The following is a 24,794-nucleotide window of genomic DNA, read 5'->3' as shown; positions in this document are numbered from 1 at the left end:
GTAGTTGAGGCCTTTATATTCTTTATTGGGATATGCGTTTTTGTAATAATGTTATATGTGGAGGACACATTTGGAGTAATCCTACTAGAGCAGGGGTGCTCAATCCCAGTCCTCGAGAGCTACTGTCCTGCAGCTTTTAGATGCATCCCTACTCCAACACAGCTGAATCAAATGTTTGATTACCTCTTCAGCATGCCATCAAGTTTGGAAAAGGCCTGATAACAAGCCATTCATTTGATTCAGCTGTGTCGGAACAAGGATGCATCTAAAAGCTGCAGGACAGTAGCTCTCGAGGACTGGGATTGAGCACCCCTGTACTAGAGTGAGAGGGAGGGAAACTTTGTGCTTATCCCTCATGCCAATATGTAAAACATAACCTGTATGCAGTGTATGTGTCAGAAAGGGGCTTGGGGCCTGGAGGGATGCAAGAAGAAAGAGCGTAAACCAGGCACTAGTTCATAAAGAGTTGAGGAGAAAGACGCACAGGGAACGGTGTTTGTGTTACCAGTAGCCTCTTGAGTACCTCGCAGCTTCTTCTGCCAATTCATCTCATTGAAGAGATCCTCAGAGCGCAGGAAGAAGTCATTGATCTTGCTACCTTGCTCATCTCGCTCTGTGGTGTAGTATACACGCAGCTTGGACTCTTGAGTGAGGAACTCGCAGATGTTGGGCACAGGGAAGACGATCTGCTCCATTGTGCGATCCAGCCGCACAATCTGGACACCAAACAGAGCAACAGTCACCGATCAAAACATCTGTGACTGCAGCAGGTAAATAATTCCTTATTCTTTTCTTATATGAAAACAGTTTGTATCCTTAAAGAAGTCAAGATTATTGTAGTTATAGTAAAAAGAAACTGAAAACTAAAACAATATTGTGGAAAAAAAAAGATTTTATGAGCTAAACAAAATAAATAAAAAACAGTTTTATTTATTAGTTTGGCAAAATCTATCATAACTTGACTGACGAGGCTTTGATGGATAAGTTTATTGAGACTAAAACCAAAAAAATAAATAAATCTAAAACACTGAAGCTAATAAAAATTAAAGTAAATCTAAACATTTTCAAACAATATGAACTAAACTGAAACAAGCAAACCCACTCTGGAAACTCGCTGAAGCTGAACTGAACTAAAAGCAAAAAGTAAAAATAGTGGTTATATTTTTTAAAATGAAAAATATAACCACCATGACACCTCTGATTCAAATGGACTGCCTGGCATAAACTGCTCTTTAGAGGAAAAAAACAAAAACAGGGTTGTTTTCTTTCCAAAAGCAGCTCATGAACTGAACCAACAACTTGAGCTTGGAATACTGCCAGCAATCTGCATTCCTCTTACTCATCAAGTGCACCAAACATGCCAAAGGTACTCGTCATTCTGTCACACGACACAAAGAAACACAAAAACAAGCCAAGAAAAAAAAGTATCACATGCTCCAAGTCAATAGTTAGGCCAAAACATGTCACAGTCCCCTTAAACCAACACTGGCATCTTGCAACAGAGATGTTAGATAGAGTTCATCCAGAAATAAAACTGTGGGAAAATGATGAATTGAAAATAAAATACAAGACAGACGGCAGCAGGTGAACATTAGCGGAGTTTATTTACGACATGGAGCCAGACACTGACCTCAATCTGAGCGGTGTGTTTAGCATAGAACTCCAGGGCCTCGTCGCCCTCGCCATATGTCCCTCCTGGCTTTAACATAGCTTGCAGCTCCTTGTTGTGGCGGGCTAACTGAAAACAGATGATTGACAGACACTCGTCACAAGTGTTACTTCCAGCATGTCAAAAAGGTTGGGCAACACTGCTTGTATTTAGGTTAACTCTACATGATACTTTTCCTTTTTTTGAATGTGTCAGCTTTCATTCCCCAGCAAGGTTGCAGGGTGGGACTGTTTAGCCCCATGATTACCGTCATTCCACTAATTGATTGTATAAACAGGCCCTCTGTTACCGAGCAGCCCACAGCCTGAAAGCTTTCAAAGAGGAAATGATTATAAAATGAAAAGTATCATGTGTTTTCAGGAGTTACTGGAAATCCACTGGTCTTATTTGCTCATGGTGTGTTCCCCTTTCCACACCTATTTTATAGCGGCTTACTTGATGTGCCAAGATGTAGATGTTATGACCAACATTGCGTGGAGACGCGGAGTGCTCCTCCTCTCCATCCTCACCCTCCTGCGGCTCCTCAACCTCTATCTCTCCCTGCATGTAGGCCTTTTTGATCACCTCCACCTGCAGAAAAAGTTGACTGTCATAACAGCACCTGCTTGTTACTATGCAACTGTTTGCACTGCACACATACCAGCTCTTTAGGTCTCATGTTATACAGTATCCTCTCGGCATTCTCGCTGTCATGGCGACTCTCCATAATTGCAAGAAGCAGCTTGGAGGCATTATTCTGGGCAAAAGATGACAAGAGACAGATTGGCTTTTTTACCTGCTTGTCAGCATTCCAGACTTCCAGAGACAGTAAATCAAATGCAAGTGTTCTTTCACGCTTTACTTATGCAATTTGTGATGGAGCACAGGAAAAACCCGTGCTGGCCAGCCCTGATTTTGGGTAGCTGATTCTACTTTCAGCTACTGTCAGTGAAACTGCAATTCCATGAATTTGAATGTTGTATCTAAAGCTTTTGACACTGTAATGACACAACTACCACATTACTTCTCCTACAGACATGTAACACCTGCATAATCAAATCAAATAACACCTTTTAGACGGATTACTAAAAGTATCACACCACTTCAGAACACTCACTTTGAGTTCCAACACCAGATCCATCCTCTTCTTGCCAAGGGGGTTGATGTCATTCAGGATGAGAGCAATGATGATGTCAATGCCATTGCACTCATGTGTGGCAATGCAGTTCTAAGGAGCAAAGAAAAAGAAATGGCAAAACACAAGCTTGACAGTAGTTCTGGGTTAAAAGAATGTTTAATCTCTGCTGTTGGTGTTTTTCATGATATAATCAGTAAAACCAGCAGGACAGCAGACCAATTGGTTTTTTTTTAGCAGTAATAAGATAAGAGTCTGATCCATTTTCCTGTAAGTCAAGCTCTTCTCTTTTTTCTGCATCTATTATTTGTACTTATGCACACTTACAAATAAAGATTTTAATAAGTGCGAGATGGACGAATTGGAGGGTTTTATGTCTGAAATGGCAAATTTGATAGTGCATCACAAATTCATGCAATGTGACAGCTGTCACAAACCTACAGCCAGTTATAAGGTGCCAACTTCAAAGACAACATTAACCGGGTCTCTCAACAGATTACGTATTCACTAAGAAAGTGGAATTACAAGAAGAGGAAACAACAGTAAGTTATCCAAGAAATCTGGAACCATCTATCAGGTGGTATCTAGAAAACAACCAGCACCATTCTGAAGGCGGGAGTGGCAACATTATTTACATCTCATATGTTCTTTGAAGGAATTCTCACTCTAATTTCAGGGACTGTAAATTTCACGCAGTGTTATAAAACACTCAATTAAGTTTCTTAATCTTTATTTAACCAGGAAGTGAAACTACTGAGATTAAGAATCACTTTTCTGAGAGCGTCATGGGCAGAGGGTACGATCAACATCCTGGAGAAAACAGGTGGGATGACAAAAAAAAGGGCATAAAAAACAAACAAACAAAAACAAAACAACTTTGTTCCAGATTTCCTTTGAAGCCAGATTGCCCTCAGGTTTTTATTCCTGGCACGGTAAGGTAGTGACGAGGCAGGTCACATATCATAAATACTGGCCAAGTTTCGGAGGCTTCACACTCATAAATCACACGAGCTGTCAAACATGTACCACACCTCAGAACTGAACAATAAGTGTGGAAGCCAAATGGTTTGGAGTGACTTGATACAATTTTACAAACAGGACATGCAAAGCACAAATAAAAAGAATTCCAGCACTTGTTCCCGTTTATTCTCTCTTTGTGAACAAAACGCTGTATTTAGTCTGGCAATGCCCCTCTGGCACTGTGTAAAGGAACTGGAATCAATTCAAACAGAGACTGTATTTAGCCAGTTGCTTGTTTAGTCATGCCAGTTTCACACTTGTTATAAAAATGACCTCACAGCGGCAGGAACAGAGGATGCCGCCATCATGTGAGAAGACTACTAACCTATGCCAAAGAACAAACAGAGGCGTCCTACCCGGAGTAGGCTGGTGTTAGCGTGCTTAGGAAAGACAAGAGCCTGACACATTCCTGACTACAGAGAACTCAAACAAAACTAGCATCACGATCACAGCCGGTCATCGATTTGATAGCTACAGAATATAAAAAGCTCATCTTGCACACAGGTGTACAGTGTGTTACCTGGTTCTCGTGGCAGGGGCCTTGGCAGTATTCAGTAAGGCTCTCCACAGTCTGGTTGATAAGTCCTACATTCTTCTCATTGATGTAAAGTCCCAGAAGCCCCAGTCCTCCTGTGGTGCTGCCACAGATGCAGTCCAAGAACTGAAGAGTCTCACACACCAGATTATAGTTGTTCTTGTTATTCTGGTTGCGTAGAAAATTCTACAGAAGGACAACATGAAAATAAACACTCAACATGGAATCTTTCTTTACTTGGACTCATCTCATCAAAAACTTTAAAAGCCCCTGTAGGGAAACATAAACACTTTGTTAACAGTTAGTCACAAAATTAAAATATATGTGATGTGGCATGAGGTAAAACCAAGAGATTTAATATGAGATGATTCACGAGAGTGTTGGAATCTGCAGAGATGGTTGGCAAAAGAGAAATTCCTCTACTTAGGTAATCTAAACCATTTTCTCTTTCTCGCTGACGTAAGAACTAAATATAAAAAGTCGTGATGGCTTTTCCAAACCTACTGTATACGGCAGCAAGACAATTACTGCAGTGACGTCTTTGGAAAGAACACAAACATCTCAGTGAACTGATCATCTGTGCAGCGAGGCTAGCGGTAAATCAATATCTGGCTCCTACACAGGTTCAGAATGGGAGAGACAGCACAGAGCCAACCAGCATTTAATGAAGGCCTGTCCCAGTTTGGAGTGCAAGAATCAGTGCAAGCAGGAAGTTTTCTGTCTGGGCTGCCGGAGCTAGCCACTACCAAACACGAGCACACTCATCATAGTGAAACCAGACCAGCACATACAAGACTGTGTCAGGAAGTTCTGCAACTGGTGCCTATTTTCAACAGTTTCATTTCTGTATAAGATGGTGTGATGACTGAAATTCAGAACACGGGACAGAAAAAGTTAACCCTGCTCCCATCAGCCCATGGCAGCCTATATATTATATGTATATATATTCAAGGATTCAAGGAGCTTTATTGTCATTCGCATCATGTTAAGATGAGGTGGAACAAAATTATGTACACACGGTCGAGCGAAAAGAACCAAAATAATGAAGAAACAGCTTTTTTTTTTTAAAGTAATAAATATATATATATTTTTAAACAAACAGAATAGCAAGTAATAAAATAATATAATAAGTAGGAGTGAAACAACCTGAGTACCAGTATCGAGAATGGTATAAATACTTTAGCAGCAAAGGGCATGATGACCAGCACTGATAAAGTGACAGTGTCAGTAAGTGTCGTATATATAAATAAAGGACTTATAATCACAAGCTGGTCTGATGATGGCTGACCTGCAGCTCTCTGTTGTGGTTCTCACACAGCAGCTGCATGAGGCGCAAGATGGGCTGCATGATAGTGATGGTAACGCTCATCTCGCCCTCTTCCTGGCTCTTATCAGCAGTTGGAACAGTAGAGCCATCAGCTGCAGCTTGGTGCTCTTCGGCTTCGGCCTCACGACGATAAGTTGTGTAAGCCTTCTTGGTGACCGCAGAGGCCTCAACTAGCTGCTCCTTCACTTCCTCAGTCACCATCGCCACTACCGGCATATCTTTCACTAACCACAGGTAAAGAAGAGGCAGTCAAACACCACAGACCATTGGACAAGACAACGGTTACAATGACTGTTCACTTGACAAGTTAAGAATTTATGTACTGATCCTTGCTGTCATTTACACATACAGAGACATGTAGAAATGATACATGTGATAAATAATAATTTTGTACACGGCTATAATTAATAATGAAGAAACGGATCTACTGCCTCGTACGAAGAGTGCAGCAGAGGTTTGCTTTTCCAGTTTTTCATAGTGTCATATGTGACTTATTTGACAATGCAGTCAAACACTTCCTTCTCTAGCCTATTGTTATGTTGGTAACGCCAACACTTGTCCGCTGACCTTTCTTGCGTGCCGGTGTGTCTTTGTCTGGTGGTTCCTCGTCCTTTTTCTTGCTGCCCAGGTCACTGGTATTGACAGTCACAGTGGCTTTGATCTCCTGCTGGGCCAGCTTCATCCGCTCATAAAACACTTTAAAGAATTTCTCAGACTTGTTGTCTCCCGTTAAACGATGGAAAAATGACCTCTGGGGTGGAGACACAAAAGAAAGAAATTAAATAATACGAGTCGCTCAGACAATATCCTTATAGGTTTTTAATTACCTTATAGTGTTTACATAAAAATCGGCATTTACACCAATATTTTAAACGCATTTTAATCTCTTATTGGCATTTCTTATCATTGTCTCTGCTAATTGTTCTGCAGCGCTTTTAGCCAGAGGTTTAGTGAGAATTAGTTATATAATCCTGCTCTCACAGTGCCAGGAAAACATGCTCTAAAGGCTCACCTGATTTTACACTATCTGCTCTCTGCTCCTTATCAGAACTTGCTTCTGGCACCCAGAGTACTCAGATGGGTCTTAACATGCACAAGTACATGACCAAGGGCAGAAACGAAGACGAGCTCTGGGATTAGCATGCAGCCACATTTAAAAACATGCACACACCAAAAGAAGCAACTACACAACCTGTCGTGCAACCTGTACTTCACACGAGCGTACATGTAAGCAGGAAAATGCACACAGCTGTATAAACGTGTTCATAGAGTAGGGCTCACTCGTGCTGAGTGCATTTGTTTAACGGCAAAAAAGCAATTACTTTTTGCTTTTATAAGCATTCAAACATGAAACACGAGACGTTTTCCTCAAAAACTTCTTACTCATACTGGAGCAAAGGAAATATTCTGCAACCTACAGCTACGCAAAGGCCAATCTGGCTTGAAAGCCCTGTTACATGGAGCTGTTGTTTTTCTGCAACAGGCTCATATGTTATGTCCCATTTTCCTCTCAACAATCCCTCCTTACATAAGACCTGTAATCAGCTGAGTGGTTACAGTGAGGGCACAGAGCGCCAACACTGTTACATCAGCCGCAGAGGGCGAGCAGTGAGGGAGAAAGAAAATGGGAGCGGGAGAGGAAGAGAGGAAAACCCTGCCCTACTTTTCACTGCCAGAGCGGCACGAAGTGAGCGTGTGGTGTGAGAGGGAGGTGGAGAAAGGGTCCGAAAGTGGGAGGTGGGGTTGATGCAAGCAGGAGTTATCACGTACTGAGATTCTGGGGCAGCTTTCAAAGTCTGTTACATAAGACTCTCTCCAGGTTTAGCTAAACTCAGTTAAGTTTGAGGAAAAAGGAGCAAAGCATAGAAACAGTACAACATCAGCAGTGCATTACGCTGCATGAGATAAACAACATATGCGCAGGAAATCAAGACAACTGTTGAGACATCTTTCTGCAAAAATCACCTGACTCAAATCCCAAGAGGAACAGAGCACTCAGTGTATTAAGTTGTTTCCGTCCCTTCCTTTATGCAACAGTTTCTTTTTCAAGCCGTTAACATCGTGTTGTTGACGAGGGTCATTCACTGATAGTGATCTGATTAAAAGTCAGACTTATGCAAGCAGGCAGACTTCTCCCAACAACAGCTCCAGGACAGCAGCTTTACAAGATAACTACCGTATATTAAACAGAACTCATGACTGCGGCCATAAAAACTCAATTTCTCCACTAATGTGAAGAAAAGTATTTTGTCAACACTTGCTTGTTATTTTTACTGAACAGCAAGCAGCAGCTGTTTTCCTGTCTGCACACAGTCAGGGTTGGACACCTGTGACATGTTAAAAACATTAAAAACTGTCAAAAGACAGCACAAGTTGCTTACTCACACTCCTTTGTTAGATATTTCCAATTTTTTAGAAGTTAAAGGCTGTTTTGCTAAGCAACTCTACAGCTCTGTAGCTGACAGGAAGATGTACTTATTAAATCAGCATTGTTAGATGGCAATTCACTCAATAAGTGAGTCCAATTTCCTTCAATATGACAGGATCTCAAGCCTAACTCAGATAATCATTTATACACATGTTGCAGGCTAAATTAGCAACACTAATAAGGATACACCTAGACAATGAAATGGGTTTGTATAAAGACTTAAATCCTTTCTTGCACTTGTACTGCAACACTTTGGCATGGATCGCATCTTTATTGCTGGATTGTAGGACCTCATAAACAATAAGGCTTTAGATCTGGTTATCGGTGCTGAGTAGCTACAGCTTGTTGGAGGTGGAGCAAACAGTAAATTAGGTGGGTGTGAACTCAAGTTTTGTCTTATCTGTGTACTTGGGAAGCAGTCAGAGAGTAAGAGTACAGGTCCAACCACATGCTAACTGCCACATTGTGGCTTACTTCCTAGCAGAGAGAGAGCAGAGCTAGCTATCGTGTGCCACGATGAGATAGAATTGAAAGATTTTAACTTTAAAAAAAAGTCCCGGTTACAACTTTTATAACCCTTTGAAGAATGTGCCTAGCTGCAGCTTCTTTGCTAACTGCTGAGTCATTCTGTAGAGAAAACTGCCATCACCTAGTGAGTCTCTGTTTGCCATCTGAGGCAGTTTAAACGTCTCCCACTAAAGAGCCAATAAGCCTCCTGGAAGCAGTTTTGATTCTGCTGCTTTAGGTTGACTTGAAATCTTCCTCCTATCTTACAGAATCAATAGGACAGCACAGCAGGCCCTCCTGTCTGATTATTCTGCACTTCTACTTTTCCCTCCATTTCCCGTCAGCTGCTACCCCAGCTTCTGGCATCAACACGAGCCGGTTATGTAAGGCCTGTTTATACCACCAGCTCTCCCTTTCTTTTTATCCATCTCCCGCCTTTGCAGCCTGACACCTTGGTGAGTGACAAAGCCATCTCTGTGCTTATTGGAGGGCTTCAGTTGCGTACTCTGCCACCGCCCAGCTGGTATCCACAGAGATCTGCTCTTTGAAGCTATAACAAGACTTCCAGATAGCAGGTTTAAATCAAAGCAATCTACACGTGATTGCGTTTTCTCAGAAATCTGCACGGGCAACCATCCACACAGTCTAAAAATGTATGCAGTGACTTCAGCAAGTAATGATTGAAAGAAAAAGGTACACATGGCAGGACTGAAATAATTGGACCTCCATAAACTATAAACTGGGATCTAAACAGTAATTTCCTTGCCCACGCCGCAGTTAAACGAGAGCTGGTATGCTGAGGGCACCGATGCCTGGAAACTCACTTTGCAGAATCTTTTTAAAGCTTTCCAAGAGGTAGCTGTGAAGTGAAACTGAACCGAGAAGAGGCGGGAGGGGGTAAAATCACACTTGGAGGGGGCTGAGGGCAGCGGTGTGCCACAACAAGCCTATTGAGTAAGAGCAGTCGCACCTGTTCGTGCCTGTGACAGTTAGGGATCTGAGGTCCTGATGACAGGGATCACAAGATGGATGGGGGGCTCGGAGAAGCAGAGACTTTACACTTCGTCTCTTACATAACACATAGGCACACACTCCCACAAACTCTAAGGCTGTTTATCAAATAAGCTTTATAGTCTCTAAGTATAACCTGCAGTATGGCTGCGTACATGTGTTCATGAAGTGTGCATTTGAGTATGCACGAGTGAGGTTTTATGATCGCTCTAGTTTTGCTGTGTGCAAGCTGAAAATTACTCAGGGGCTGTCACAGTGTTTTACTGCTCATCTCTGAACCACCTGGAGGGCACGAGCATACGTGTCAGGCAACCTGTTATCCTGTCCAGGGTGAGCTGTGCAGGTTTTGGTCATAATATGAGAGTTATGTAGGTCAAAAAGTAATGTTAGACCTACAGCATGTATGCTGCACAAGACAGGCAGTGCGTCATTTTATTGTCAGACAAAATTGACAGAAGTAAAGTTGGCAGATTTTGTTTACTTAAAATAAATGTTGTTACTTTATGTATTTGAAAGTGATGTTGGTCTCACTTAGACCAACATAGTGAGACGCCTGCTACGTGACTGCTGAACATGAGTATGAACACATGCGGGGTTGACTTACTTACTGGTGACAGCTCTGCCCTTTGGGTAGATATGTAGATAAGTAGATACAAAAAGGCTTAAAAATGTACTGACAATGCATCAAAAACATCTTTTGTTCGTCTACCAATAGTTGCGTGTTTGATGAGGTGCATCGGTGACATCAGTGAGTCCTAGGTGTTACTAAACAAAGTTGGCATATCTTGACAGGCCTAGATTGGATTCCCATGACTCGGTGAAAGCATGATGTTTCAGATCTCCAGTTTCTAAAGCTCTATTTTCATCAGACAGACACGCCTGGGTAGAAGAAAAGACAGGTAGGACTGTGCTATGACCCATTTCTTTCTGTCTTTACTAAGACATTGACTCCTTCTCTCAGGGCTGTGATATTAAGTCCAGCTAGCACAGAGCTCTGGGCCCTGTGTGAACCCTTTCTGAAGCAAAGGAAGCGTGCGCTCTCTCTGTGTCTCTCTCCCTCTTTCATTTATTTATTTTCTAGAAATTCCATTGGCTAGGCTACAAACCTGGATTACCTAGAAAACAAACAAGCAGCCTTCTTGGAGAAATCTGGGGCCATGTTGTTGTCCTGCTTTTCATTTAGACAACAAGAACCCTTCTGTCCTAAACCAATCGTTGTGTAAGACAGGAAAATGTGATGCATCTGCTGATATGCTGTAAATTAACTTTGGATCATACATGACTCCTCAACAAAGCTTACTTGTCCCAGCATCATTCCAAGGAAGCAGAAAAACACATTAACTCAAAACAGGACCTTACTTGATAAAAATGTTCTTATTTAAGATCATGAACTGCTTTGCTTATCAGGTTCACTTTGAGGTGCTTCTGTACCAGCAAGTGTAGGCCTCGTCACAGTAGGTGTCACAGGTAGAAATGTATACATTTACTAACAGCTCAAAACTGCTTCTACACTTGTAATGTGCACAAGAGACTCACTGAAAGCTGCAGTTAAAGCAACAAAAGTAAGCTACAGACTGCTTTCAGTAGTGGACATCAAGCTTTTTAATTATGCCCAGAATTTAAAAAGTTACAAAAGCAATCCTAAAGAAGGCTACAGGTCTTTCCAAAGGTAGCAGCAAAGACTGTATGAAATTTAACGGCTCTCTTTCAAGGCCTTTAAGGATCACACCTTTCATTGCCCTCTTAAAAGGAGCAAAACATGACCCAGATAGGAGTCTGTTAGAAGGACTGGGGCTCTGTGTATTATTCACCTAGACACAGAGAGAGGCAGCAGCTTTTGTAACAGGAGTCATGTGAGAGCCTTTGCATACAAAGTCAGGCCTTGTCAGGTAACGATACTATGCAAATAGGAGGCTATTATGCAACAGCCTTGTTTATGCAACACAAATACTAGAGCACACATGCATAAACCACAAAACCAGAATATTCTGATAGACAGCTTATGAGCAGCATGCACATACAAACACACACACACACATGCACAGACACACAGACATACAGACACACCGCAAGGCTGAAATAATGCAATAGTACACAGTGGTTTTCTCCACTCTCATCCTGCTTTCCGTGAGGTTTGCAAAGAGTTAGTGTTGCCGTAGCAACCCCTGCCTGACAGTAGAGAGGTGATGACGTGCTTGGCTGCACAGCTCGGACATCTCCCAGCAGGCTACTGTTCATCTTCCTTTCTGGTTCTTGGCCTGAGCTTTTTTTTTTTTTTTTTAAACATAGAAAATGTGACAACAACATGCTTTCTGTATTGTTGTGAAGTCGAGCTTTTAAAATACAGTCAGGCGGATACTCTGACAACAAATATGCGCCCTTTTCCTGAAGGCATCTTTAGCCTGTGTTGTTTTATGTTGACAGCAGCAGAGCAGCACCGACTTAAATTCTTGACATTGCGGGTGAACACATGAGATAGCATCTTATTGAGATTCTGCTCATGCCTCTGTGTAGGGAAAGGCTTCAGTGCATTTAATTGCTGGTTAGACTTGTAAGTGGTGAACTTTTACTTGTGAACCCTGTGACCCACTCCCCCCCACTTACCTGAATGACTGTGTTTCCACCCTCCAGGAGTGCAATGGCTAACAATATGCTCTCTTGGAAAATCCGATCGCTGGTGGCGTTCATGATGAGGTCAATGACCAGATCAGAAGCCCCTTCTTTGTCCAGGTGACACTGGACCTCCGCTAAGCTCAGCTCCCCTCGACCTCCGACCCCAGAGCTGACAACTAAGGGCAAAGAAGTCAGAAGCCCGATCATTCCCCTTCACTGTTTCCATCAAAGTACAAAGAGCAGCAGTTTTATCTAGACCAGGGGTGTCAAACTCAAATACACAGTGGGCCAAAATTCAAAACTGGAACAAAGTCGTGGGCGAACATTAATATTTATTGAAAAAAAAATCTTCCTCCAGATATAAGAATGAATCTTTTCTTATGGACTCAAATAAGTTTTGCTGGAAAACTGAATATGGAACAAGCAAAGCTTAATACTAAACAATATATATATATATATATATACATATATATATATTATCTGTATAATACCAGTAGGCCAGCTCTAATAGTAATTTGGTATGGCTTTGGTATGGCCAAATTTGGCCCGCAGCCTAATTACATTTGGCCCGCGGGCCAGAGTTTGACACCTATGATCTAGACACTGAGTGAAAGGGAACATTTAGTGCAGAATTTATTTAGGAACTCTGTAAACTAGCTCAACTAACAAAGAGAGTGGGATATCAAACATGAATACAGGTGGATTACTGTGACTGTTAGTATCAGGTATTTAGTGCATACGCAAAACAGTTTACTGCTGGCCTTCAGACCAACCTGAATAACCAGAGAGATACTATAAACACTGGGTTATACCCTTATTACCTCTACCAAGGACATTATGTTTTAGTGTGAACATCATTCTGACATTATGTCTGTAAACATGACAGCTTAAAAAGTTTTGACTGAAGTCTGCTAAAACTTTGTAGGGATGTAAAGTTTTTAGCCCCACCAAGGTATTCAAGGGCAACTGAATGACCGACAATGACCGGCAAAAACAAAAAAAGCCTTATAGCTTACTTCTTCTTGTGTATTGTCAATATATGTGTATGTGTATGTACACACACACACACACACACACACACACACACACACACACACACACACACACACACAAATTAATTAATTATTCCCTTAAAAGTAAATACTGCAGAGACAGTGAGCTACTGTGGCGGAGGTTTGTGTTCTTTGAGTCCTTGTTTGGATATTTGTTGGTTGCACAGGTATTTGTTTTTTTAATTTCAGGATTTGTATCTTTTTGTGTGTTTTTAAAAGGTGGACACGGTGGACAGTGCTGTGCATTTAGCTTATAAATATAGCTAAAATCACAATGACATTTGGGAAATTCCTAATAATTATATTTTTAAAAATCTACATGTGGTTGATTCAATCACGAGCGATTGTTTCAGTTCGGTTTATTTTATTTAAGATGCTATTGGGTAAGGAGGAAGTAAGGCGATTTTGAGTCATGTAATAAGCCACAGGTGTCTTTTCAGCCACCACACACTCAAAGAAAAGAAAAGAAAAAAAAAGCACGTTAGATGTGTCTCTAATCCACTGAGGTACTTTAACTCCTACTGCTGCCAACCATAGCCAGTAAGAGAAGAACTGGTGAGATAACAGCACCCATCAGAGCCGTCTCTGGCTGGGCGAGTCACTGAATCAACAACACATCCCATTCTAGATGGAGCTTGGCTCTTTGGTCGCCTGGCAACAACACGACCTGCGTTATGCGGGAGACAGAGCCAGTACGCTCAATAGCAGAGCCCCTCAGGTCCAAGGGCTTAAAGCAGTGCAAGGCCACAGCTGTGAATAAGATCTTTTTTTTTTTTTTTCATGCCTTCTAAAGCATTATAGACCAAATATGAGTCATCGCTGATGAGAGACACGGCGTGACTCACTGGAATAGGTAAATGTCACTTACTAATAATCTATAAAATTTATGAATGTCAATCTCATGTAAGCAAAAAGAGTGAGGGGGGATAAAAATACCACTTTAACCGTTTCCTGTACAAATTCCTGATTTGGTGAGACCCTTGGTAAATAACTAAGGACACATTTGCAAATCCTTTATACTTTACTGTATATTTCTTTGCAAATATTAAAATGGCAAAATATTAAATGTTGATAAAGGGACATTTTATTCAGTTTCATTGAGGCAAACTGAGGCATTTTCAAATCGGATGCCAGCAGTATATATTACAATAAATTATATGTACTTTTTTTTTTTTTTTCTTTTTTTTTTAAATGGACCATAAAAAAAAAATACAAAGGTTATTTACTTATTTATTTATTTATTGTTACGGTAAGTTAAAAAAAAAATGTATACACATATGACAGTTCCGGAAGTACTGCTGCTTTTTCTCTGTCATTTAGGCCTAACTAAGGTGAAGTGAATAACTATATTTTTACTAATTAGGCCCACTGGTCAGAAGCTTAACCAGAAGCAGAAATTCAGACAGCCAAGAAGAGTTTTACTGCAACTTCCTTGGCCCAAATGTCGTTCACCACTTGCCTTACTCACCAGATTTGCCTCCCTGTAACTATGTCCATTTTCCAGAAATGAAATTCAAGTTTAAGGCTCACTATTTAGCCACAGTGGAGAAGAAACAGGCATGGCAGTGGTACAAGTCCAAGCAGACAGATGCAATGGGAAAATAAGCAAAGCTCAGAGTCCAGAGTGGCAGCAGAAGATGACCTTGATGGCTTTAATTTGACCTAATAAACAGGTTTTTTTTGTTGTTTTTTTTAAATATGCTAACATTCAGATGATGGCTTTTTCAGTTAAGCGCTTGCTTTTTTTGGCAACACAACGCCAACCCACATTCTCAACCTCTAAAATGTATCCAAAGTTAAAGAGCCACAGTTCAGCCTACCCGTTTCCACTGCTTCACAAAAAATCCGAAGCAGTATGACAACGGAGGACCAAGACAGCCTGAGCACCTGAAATCACTTTCAGTACTACAGCAAGTCTCTTCAGTTCCTAAACACTGAAGACTTAAGACAGTGGTAAATGTCAATTTCAAAATTCATTACAGATTCAACATTTGCCGTGTTGTCCTTTACTATTTTCAAGCAAATGCACAGCGTCTATCAGGTAAATGACTGTGAATGTGGGCGCTGAGTTTAAAATACAACATTTACAAAGTATGTTCCAACACAATGCTCGGAGCACGCTCTGTTGACTGCTACCCACTGGAAACTGTCACTCACTCACTTTTCCTTGTAATCTGTGCAACTAACAGAAATATTTCCAGCATTATAAGGAATGTAAAATAATCAGTAAATACTTTGTTGCGAATTTGTAAATAATTTAGACTGTTGACAAAAACCAATTACTCTGTAAAGAGTTAAATGACACAAACTCTTTTATTATTGTCAAAGTTAAAAGTTTTCCTCCTTAAGAAGGTACATTTGATAACATTTCATTTATGTACATGAGCATCTGGTTGTAATAAGTAGCAATTAACCTATTTAAAAAAATACTGAATAATAAAAAAAAAGGAGGGGGAGAGAGAAAGTCTTTCTGGGTAAAGTTATTTTGAATACTGACAAACAAAATGTGGTCAGATTAGTCTATGATCAATTTACTTATTTATTTTTAATTAGGTTAAAACTCTGTGTGGGCATTGTTACTGTATTTTCCCATGTAATTCATCAAAACAGTAATTTTTAAGCAGCTTGTTTAGTTTAAAAAAATATCTGAATAAAAAATAAATAAAATTACTTTTACAGAAGCTTCTGCACACATGCTTTGACTTGGATATAAATAATTATTTCCTAATGAAACTGTAATGACTGCAGCTATCAAAACAAACGGTTTAATAGAACTAGATGGAGCTATGCAGCGATAGATGGAGATAAATAGCTGAAGCAGACTGCAATGGTTGAAAGATTTCATTACAGGAGCTGAAAACCTAATTATTTAATAGCTCTACCCAATTATTGAACTTTATTTTAAAACCACATTTCCATAATTGCACAACTGAAGCTGAAATTTTTCATGTGTTTCTAGCTAGCAGTCATATATTATAGCTGGCAGGCTAAAAACTATTAGGGATCTAATTTTTATGTTGGGTGTGCAGCGCTGTCCCACCTTCCCCAAGTAAATCATTTCATTTCATCTTATCTTTACAGCATAACCATGTAGACACACAGACACGTAGAGCATCGTTACACAAACCTGTAGGTGATTTCCCTTGCGCTCCAGGCGTGAGTGGGCCGTTACTGAAGGTTGTAAGGCTATCTCTCCTCTGGCCAGCTTTGATATTACCATAGTATCGATTGACCAAAATCTGCCGCAGAGCCTCTCCCTACCAGGAAAATGAATGTTAGGAGATGAAGATCTATTTCTGCTATAGAAATGGAAGTTGAACCCAGAGTTACCATGCTGACACAAGACTATCAAATTGATACAGAATTGCACTCATAGTAGTATGTCCTACATACACAAAGCCACAACATAAAGCCATAAAGGGTTACAAGATTCCACATAAACCAAAAATGAAACTTCATTTTGTAAAATGAATTTCTGAAATCTCCTCGCTTCACTTGAAAGGTTTCCTTTTGGTTTTTCATGTCATCTTGGTGTTTTATGGCATTTTATGGCCATACACGTGCCTTGAACTTTTGTGCAAGTAAAACAAAACTTAGAAAGAAAGAGAAAAAAAAATTAAATAAAGATAAATCTTATCAAGATGTCCACCTGGGAAAAAATAGAGCACACACACACACACATTTTTTATTTGATCCTTGCACTCTGACCTCAGTGATGTTCAGAGTTGACATTGTGCTCTTTCTCGGTCTCAACATATGCATTAACCCTCGGCCTTGTATGTAAATCACAGCAGTGTGTCACCTCTGTGTCAGTCTGTAGCAAACACAAAGCGCAGACTGAGAACCCACATTAGTGTTTCCTGGCTGATCTCTGTCACATGTTTTGTGTCACAACTGGGAGGGGAGTGAGTGAGTGCCATGCTGTAGCAGCAGTGCAACAGTGAGGGCATCACAATCAGTCAGTCAGTAAGATGCAGGCCTGTGCCAGACCACAGCAAACCAAACTCTTTACCTACCCTCCTTTGATCCTCCAGTTGCTTCAGCGGCTGGTTGGGATCAAGCTCCTTAAAGGTGAGGTGAGTTAGCAGAAAGCATTAAAATAAGAAAGAAACAAAAAGGTTGGAAAGGAAAGTTGGGGAAAACAAAAGTAGGGTGTCAATACAGTGCAAATTAGTTACTTTACAAGCATGCAGGAAACTGGGTGCAAAATTGATCATGCAGTTAAGAGGGAAGTGGTTGTGTCAGGGAAGATGTGAGGTCGAGTCAAAGGCGTGCAGGGCTTCATGCAGAGGAGGACTGACATGCTTTTTTTTTTAACACCTTCAAGAAGTTTTTGAAGTAAAAATCGTACATTTTTAAAATCTAAAATTATAACCATTTGTCAGACTACCTCCCTCATTACTTTACGCTCACAGTGGAAAAAGTGCCTAAATTATTTACATAAAAGAATGATAGACTGCTGGAGGGAAAGAAACAAGCCATGAGCCATGAGAAAAGAAACACTTCAGGTTACATAACAGAGCAGTAAGCTACTGACACACACTGTAAGCACCAATCTGGCATGGAAAAACACCTCACCCATGACTCCAACCCCCACCCCACCCTTACAGCAACCCCAATGAAAGGAGGTCAGTGAATTGGACTTTCATCAAAGAGCTAGAAGGACAGATGAGTGGATGGGAGAAATGACGGAGGCAGAGAGGAAAGGATGAGTAGAGAAGCGGAAGACTGTATGCAAACAAGGGCACATATGTAGCAAGTTCCACAGAAGCAGCAGCGGCAGAGGGGTGATGCAGGAAGGGCGGGGGGTGGAGATAAAAGTGGAAATGCATAAGGAAAGGTTGTGACTTTTCTTTGTTTAAATAAGGATCTGGAAAACGCACAGCACAAATAATACAGGATGGTGGCCAATCATGAGTATGAGTGATGATCAGTACTGACGCATGTTAGTGGGCAATGGGCCAATATGAGTAAAACACACCTCGGCCGGGATTTCGGGCTCAGGTGGCGGTGCCAGCTGATTGGAAATAAAAGGACGCAGTTAGTTGGGGTTAGAAGTAGTCGGATTAGTTAGGTCACTCCATCTCCAAGAGCAGCTTCCAAAACCAAAACTTTCTATTACCAGTAACGTCAACGATTCATCATCAATGTGCAAAGAGCCAGGAGCAGAGAAAGCAGACACAAAATGATGTTTGTTTTTTGTTTTTTTTAAGTGTTTCTCAGGGTTTGCTTGATGACAGAGCATGAGTGATAAGCAGCATTACCACATCGCAGCAAAACAGCAAAAGCTCAGTTGCCCCCACCTCACCACAGACTGCTGGTTATTAAAGCAACACTGGTGTGTTTGGTATTCTGTGGTTCCCTCTTAATAAAATGATAATAACATTACAAACCAAAGATGGCAGAAGCAAATATGCACACTTTGATTCTTCTAAGGATAAAAAGAAATAACAAGAGATATTTATGACTGAGCGTGTTTTCAAACCATAGTCATGATATGCTTGGTTTGACTACAATCATATTGTTACAATCATATTGTTACAATTGGAAAATTGCCTAAAAATAAATTAATAAATTAAAAAAGTAATTAAAAAAGTAAAAAATTACAAAACCTTTCCCATGCTAGCTGTTTGAACAGTAAATGTATGTATTGCATGGTCAGAGATGCAAAAAGTACAACATATTTTCAATACATATCTTAAAGTAATGAAACCAACTCAAACCAACAGATACATAATAAATTCAGAGAGAGAGAAAGAGTAAAAAAGAATAAATAAAAAAAATAACAGAAATGCTAATAATTTCCTACCACATAGTAAAACAATGAATACTTTGATGGCATAATTGTACAGAGACGCTTTGCAGACATTTACCTTAAATGAGTTAAAACAAAATAAAGTGCTAATGCTAGCCTACCCAGTAGATGATTATTTTCTGTGAACGGCTATTTAAAAAAATAAAAGTCTATACACACACACACACACACACACACACACACACACACACACACACACACACCTCACTGCAGATAATGCAAGAAAAAAAAAGACTAAATAACAAATACACAACCAAACATGGGTTGTTTCTGTCTCTCTCGGTCATGACTGGGTTACCAGTCATGCTGCTTTATGCTGATTAATTGTGCAACTGGACAGGAATTTCCCTGCATCAAGTCTCCTTTAATGTCAACACACTGACTTCCACAGAAGAACGGTGATGCATCACACATCATGCAACTTAAGTTATATTCAGCAGCTAGTTAGTAGCAAAACTAACTTCTCTTAATATACTTCAAAAACTAACACGTGCATCGAAATCTGACCGTGAGGACAGCCCGACCCTATAATTGCCAGCATTTTTAACGTTTCCAGAATGTGTGATTAAAATGACTACAGAGGCGAGGCCTGGCAAATAAACACAATGGCACTGTGAACACTTGCAGTAAATAGTGGCAGCAAGGGTCACATGGTCTCAGTGACCAGGAAAATCTGTTGCACTTTCTCTCGAGAGTCAGTTTTCAAACCATCTCTCTATTAAGAATATTAGAACTAAAAGCCTAAACCTACATAGGATTAGATGGAGCTATATTATCTATTTTTTCTATATTTTTATAAGTTTACCGGGAGTAGAAAGCTGGCCCTGTACCATGTGCTCATTACTACCCAAGTTAAGGCCTCAATTTTCTCATGGCAGTCCGTCTAACCTAACTTGAGCTCCAGCAATCCTACTGTCTCCTGGAAGACGTGTCTGAAGTGCTTTTATTTCCAATTACCACTGGAGATCACACATCAGTGGAGAGTTTGAAATTCCAGGAAAACAGAGAGGGGGAAAAAAATGCTTTTGGCTCTTATGTAACTGCTGCTTGATAGCTGGCTTGAGCCCAAGAATCGTGCAACTTAAGTTAAGGAAACTGGGACAGCGCAGCCTGTTGCTGAGAAACGTCCGCAGCTCCCCCTGTTGAGAAGAAAAAGCAGAGCAGCTCGGAGTCTCCAGAATTCAGTCACTGTAGTGGGCAGAAGGATAAATGAGGACAGGAGCAGGCTATCTGAGGCAGCTTGGCAGAGAGAATGATGGGAGTGGCAACTGGTAAATACAGAGAAGGCTAAAAGAGGAAGTAGGTAAAGGCAAAGAGACAAAACAATGTTTGTGTGGGGATTGGAAACAATGTGGTGACAAAAAAAAATGCACAAGAAAAATAGAGGAAATAGTAAACTCAAAACCTCCCAGAAACAAACTCTGATTGGCTGAGATAATGAAGAGACTGTTATGGGTTGACGGTGGACAAAAAGAATTTGGCGAACTGGAAAAAGACATTTGCGCCCACACAGAGAGACCGCAAAGAAATAGTTCCCTTATATAACCTTCGTGTCCGGTTACACGCTCGGCCTCAGCTAATCTCTCTGTATCACCTGAATTAGAAGGAGAAATGATCTCCATCTCGCCCCCTTATGCTCGTGCAGCCTCTCAAACGAAAGCCGTGCACACGAAGCGAGAACAAACGCGCAGCGATTGATGCGATAAGGCCTGACAATGAGTCCGCCTAGCTGGTCAGGTCTTGTTTTCTCCCGGCTTGCATTTGATCACGTTGCTATTTCTGGAAGAATGAGATAAGCTATTCCTAATGGGTGAAAAGTCATTCCACTTGATCCTGCTCCCTCATCAGCCTGACTGGATATGCAAAATCCAGTACAGCGTCTGGGCGTGCAGCAACAAGAAGCACGATGGAGTCTGTCAGACAGTAGTGAACTAACAGCTGCACTCATTCCTAGAGGTCTCTGGGTGGGTGATTCTGAAAGAGAGGGGGTGTGTTGTAAAAGGTCAGGGAGCAGCAGCAGGCTACACACTTGAGTTACGTAACTGCTATAATGGCAGTTTATCTTGCTGCTGATGAGGGGAAGTTGGGGTTTTGGCCCGTCTGCCTTCCTGCCATCAATCTGAGTACCCAGAGACGTGCTGCCAGCCATCAGCCACGCCGCTTCATGCTGTTGTTAACGCGAATGAGTGGCAGAGAACATGTGCCGAGTGTGTGGACATTCTTAGGATGCTGCACGTGGGAGGAGTTGATGAAACAAAGTGGTGCTCTGTGAGAACAGCCCTGTTTTTGTGGAAGCTGGGGATTTCCATCACTTGAGCAGTATATACAGGGAGAGAGGGAAGGAGGGAAAGCAAGACAGAGACATAACAGAGAAACTGAGAGCATGCTGCTTCCTGCAACTCTGGAAAGACCCTTTCCGACAATTTCTCCATTTCCTTACTTAACAGCATTGTTCACTTCTCTTACACACAGACGCACGCCCTGCACCACACTCTGGATTAAGTGGCTATTGTGATGTTGGCGTGCTTTTAACTTCAGTGTTTCCTGCTGCCACAGAAACGCTTCCTCCCGTGCAATACTTTCAGTTTTAATCAATTTAGTGATTACAATACAAGCTCCCAACTAGGCTAAACATATAGATATATAAGCTTTCTATTATTCAGAACATTAAGGTTTCAGTACATTTTAAATCAAACCGTGAATCACAAGGTCAAGAATTAACTTTGATGCTTTGATGAAAGCCAGCAGAAGTCCCGATAAAAACCCAGTGAAGCAGAGAAATGGGTTCAGGTCTTTTTATCCAATTAGAGCAGAAATGGAAAAAAATACAAAGTGCTTTACAATAAAACACTTTAAATCTGGTTCCAGTTCTTTTAAATATTTAAAGAAATTCCAATGCTAGGAGGCACATGTTGAAACGCTCAATAACCCTGGCCAGAAACCGAAGAAGACTGTACCAATTTAAAGCAACAATACAGTCATTAAAGCAATACTATAGCCCTAAAACTGAGTCTAGAACCCACAGTTCTATACTTAAAATGGCTAAACTATAGCAGCTAGCCTGAGAAAGCTGAAGGCTGGTGAACAGACATCTAGTATGAGTAAAGATCTGGCAATAGGTCAGTAGGAGAGAGAGCAAAGTGTGAATAACTCCTACAAAATGAGCTTAAAAGATTTGTAAGTTTAGCTGTAAACATCAAATAAAACGAAACTCCTCACAAAACATCTACATTCGTGTAAAATAGTAATCTTTTCGCAATACTGGTCTGAAGTAACATTTCAGATATGTTGTGGTTGTGGCGGCACCCATAATCTTCAGAGAGCAGAAACATGTTTCATCAGCTATTTTAAAAGGCCACACGGCCCGATGGCCTGTTTTACAAAGCTAATAGATGGAGTATCCCCAGCTAAATATACACTCACACCTGCTCTTGTAATTGTGGCAAAGGGCTTAGAGGAAAAAATATGCCATCTTATCACCATCCATCATCAGGGGGCTGTGCGACATTTAGAGTGACTCGTGCCACAAATAGAAACAGCTCTACGATGTAATGCAGTGTAACAAAATGGCCTTGTTACTGCTAAGCCGCCTGTGTGCTGACAGTGACGCACTGAATGAATACATTTATCGAGGAGCCTGTATTAGCTATCTTTAAAAAAATACGAGTACAGAGTTAAACAAAAAATTTAACCTGCACAAAAATATAATCGTTGTTTGATGGATGGATAACTTTTGTATACATGCTATATCCAAACATTAGTAACTATTGATTATAAAATGTCTCTCGAATTTCTCAACTACTTCAAGAAAGTTTGAACCAAGTTATGCTTTACATCCATGTCTCTGCAGACTTCTACTGGATATGCAGTTCTGACAGTCCACAAACTTGTAGCAATGACAGCAGACAGTGCTTTAAAAAGGGCACAATGCAACGAGGAAGACGATTCAAATTCTAGCAGGTGGATGCTTCACACCCAGCTTTAAACCACATGCACAAAAGATCTATTCAATAAGCACAGTCTCGTCTTGAGACCCCAAAATTAACACGACCAATCCAGGGTCTAACCAAAATATGTTAACTTATGTTATTTAAAAATAACAGTAACAGTAAGATCCTGTAGGATATATTCTACAAATGTAACACGTCTTTACCTAAACAGTTCACTCAAAAAAAATATAGAACAAAGTACAGCATGGCACAAAAGCACATACAGTATACTGACAAAAGCACTGGGCCACACCTCAGTCCCATTACCACAGCTGAATAAAATGCAGTCTGCCTTTACAAATATTTATATATATTACAAGCTTACTGAATTCACGTGTGGTACTGTAATAGGAAGCCACCATTGCAAAAAGCAGTTGCAACAAGTGAAATTTTTCCCCTGCTGTATATTCCAGCATTAACTGCACATGGTATCACTGCAAAGTGGAAGTGTTTAGGAACCACAAAAACTCAGCCATGAAGTTGCTGAGCTGCAGTACTTGGTAGCTGCACTCTGTAACTTCACCAAGTGCTGACGTGCATAAAAGATACATGACTCACTAACTTCAGAGATCAATGCACCTCTGGCATTAACATCAGCACAAAAACTGTGCACCGTGAGCTTCGTGGGTTTCCATGGCCCGGCAGCTGTGTTGGTGGCCCAGTACTATTGGCCATATAGAGTTTGTGAGGCAGACATTTTAGCATTATGCTACTTATTTCCATGAAATTCAGGAGCAACTCTTAACAGGCACACGGCGGGGAAATGGACTAAGCTGCTGACACAGATGGGGGATTGAAACGCTAGAAAGCCTACGTGAAACACAAGCACATCTATGCTGTTAGTGGGAGACAAATGAACATCGCAATAGTAAGTAAAGTGATCAACCTCAGCCACATCCATTTCATCATCAAAGGCAATCAGCTGCAAGAGAAGAAGTATAGGAGGCAGAGAGTTAGTAGAGCTAGATTAGTGAGTTAGAGCTCTGTAACAAGTGTGCAAATGTAAAGCCTCTGAAACCCACACACAGACGCAGCATGTCAGGTTAGTGAAAAAGGGCGAAGAAAGGGCTGTCAAGGCTCAAAAACAGAACAAGTTAATTGCAGTAAAGACACCTTTTTTACATCATCATTGCATCAAATATTTTCATGTTAAGAGAACTGACTATAAAAGTGCAAGTCTTTGTTTTTAAACACAGTTTGGTTGAGAAGGTGAAATATTTAGTATCTTTCCCCCAACCAGTTGCTTTCTTTCCCTCCCCGTTTATCAACACAAAAATAATGTCTTCATTTTATCAGTTATGGTTGAGTTTTGTTAAACAATAAAACATGAAATAGTCCATCCAGCAGATTTTGAAGTTGAAATTGAAGATCTAATTAAAAAAGTTTAACCATTTTCAAACACCACAAACCCCCCCCAAAAAAACTAACTAACAAAAAAAAAAATAAAGCCCTTTCTGAAGGGCTTTCATCACAAAGAAAGCAAGCAGATTTCTTTCCAGAATGAGCTCAGTCTGTAATGGACCAAACAGGTTCAGTATGCAAACCAATAAAATGAGACTGTTGTGATTAAAGTACGCTCTCCTGTTAATCTTACTTGGCCTGATTAAAATGTTCTTGAAGCTTCATAGATTCTTACACCAAACTCAAAGGGACGTTAGCCATCATTCCCTGTTAAATATCAGATTTAACTATTTTTTTAATCTCTAAAAAAGGC

The 24,794-nt window shown here is 40.7% G+C and overlaps 1 protein-coding gene across 12 annotated transcripts in view; it reads right to left on the bottom strand.

Moving 5' to 3' along the window:
• The window catches only part of itpr1b (inositol 1,4,5-trisphosphate receptor, type 1b), a 79,425-nt gene that overhangs the window by 21,950 nt on the left and 32,681 nt on the right, over nucleotides 1-24,794 (bottom strand). For 2 of the 12 annotated variants that reach the window (XM_086291427.1, XM_086291433.1), the window contains 13 exons: nucleotides 23,967-24,002; nucleotides 18,258-18,293; nucleotides 17,293-17,340; nucleotides 16,404-16,533; nucleotides 12,216-12,400; nucleotides 6,233-6,416; nucleotides 5,627-5,889; nucleotides 4,324-4,524; nucleotides 2,766-2,876; nucleotides 2,310-2,405; nucleotides 2,105-2,239; nucleotides 1,631-1,738; nucleotides 485-716 (listed from right to left, as the gene is read on the bottom strand). In XM_086291427.1, coding sequence (XP_086147553.1) covers nucleotides 485-716; nucleotides 1,631-1,738; nucleotides 2,105-2,239; nucleotides 2,310-2,405; nucleotides 2,766-2,876; nucleotides 4,324-4,524; nucleotides 5,627-5,889; nucleotides 6,233-6,416; nucleotides 12,216-12,400; nucleotides 16,404-16,533; nucleotides 17,293-17,340; nucleotides 18,258-18,293; nucleotides 23,967-24,002 — 1,765 coding nt within the window. The remainder of the gene's footprint in view (nucleotides 1-484; nucleotides 717-1,630; nucleotides 1,739-2,104; nucleotides 2,240-2,309; nucleotides 2,406-2,765; nucleotides 2,877-4,323; nucleotides 4,525-5,626; nucleotides 5,890-6,232; nucleotides 6,417-12,215; nucleotides 12,401-16,403; nucleotides 16,534-17,292; nucleotides 17,341-18,257; nucleotides 18,294-23,966; nucleotides 24,003-24,794) is intronic. The other 10 variants (XM_086291432.1, XM_086291435.1, XM_086291430.1 and 7 more) reach the window with 7 other exon arrangements.

Source organism: Aulonocara sp. 'chitande type north' Nkhata Bay, linkage group LG5 (assembly GCF_057382095.1).
Source record: "Aulonocara sp. 'chitande type north' Nkhata Bay isolate Kocher_YH1m ecotype deep benthic linkage group LG5, A_spYH_male_GT1.1, whole genome shotgun sequence".
In the NCBI taxonomy this organism is placed as follows: Eukaryota; Metazoa; Chordata; class Actinopteri; order Cichliformes; family Cichlidae; genus Aulonocara; species Aulonocara sp. 'chitande type north' Nkhata Bay.
Note: the sequence above shows the minus strand (reverse complement) of the source record. Positions and strands in the feature narration are given on the sequence as shown.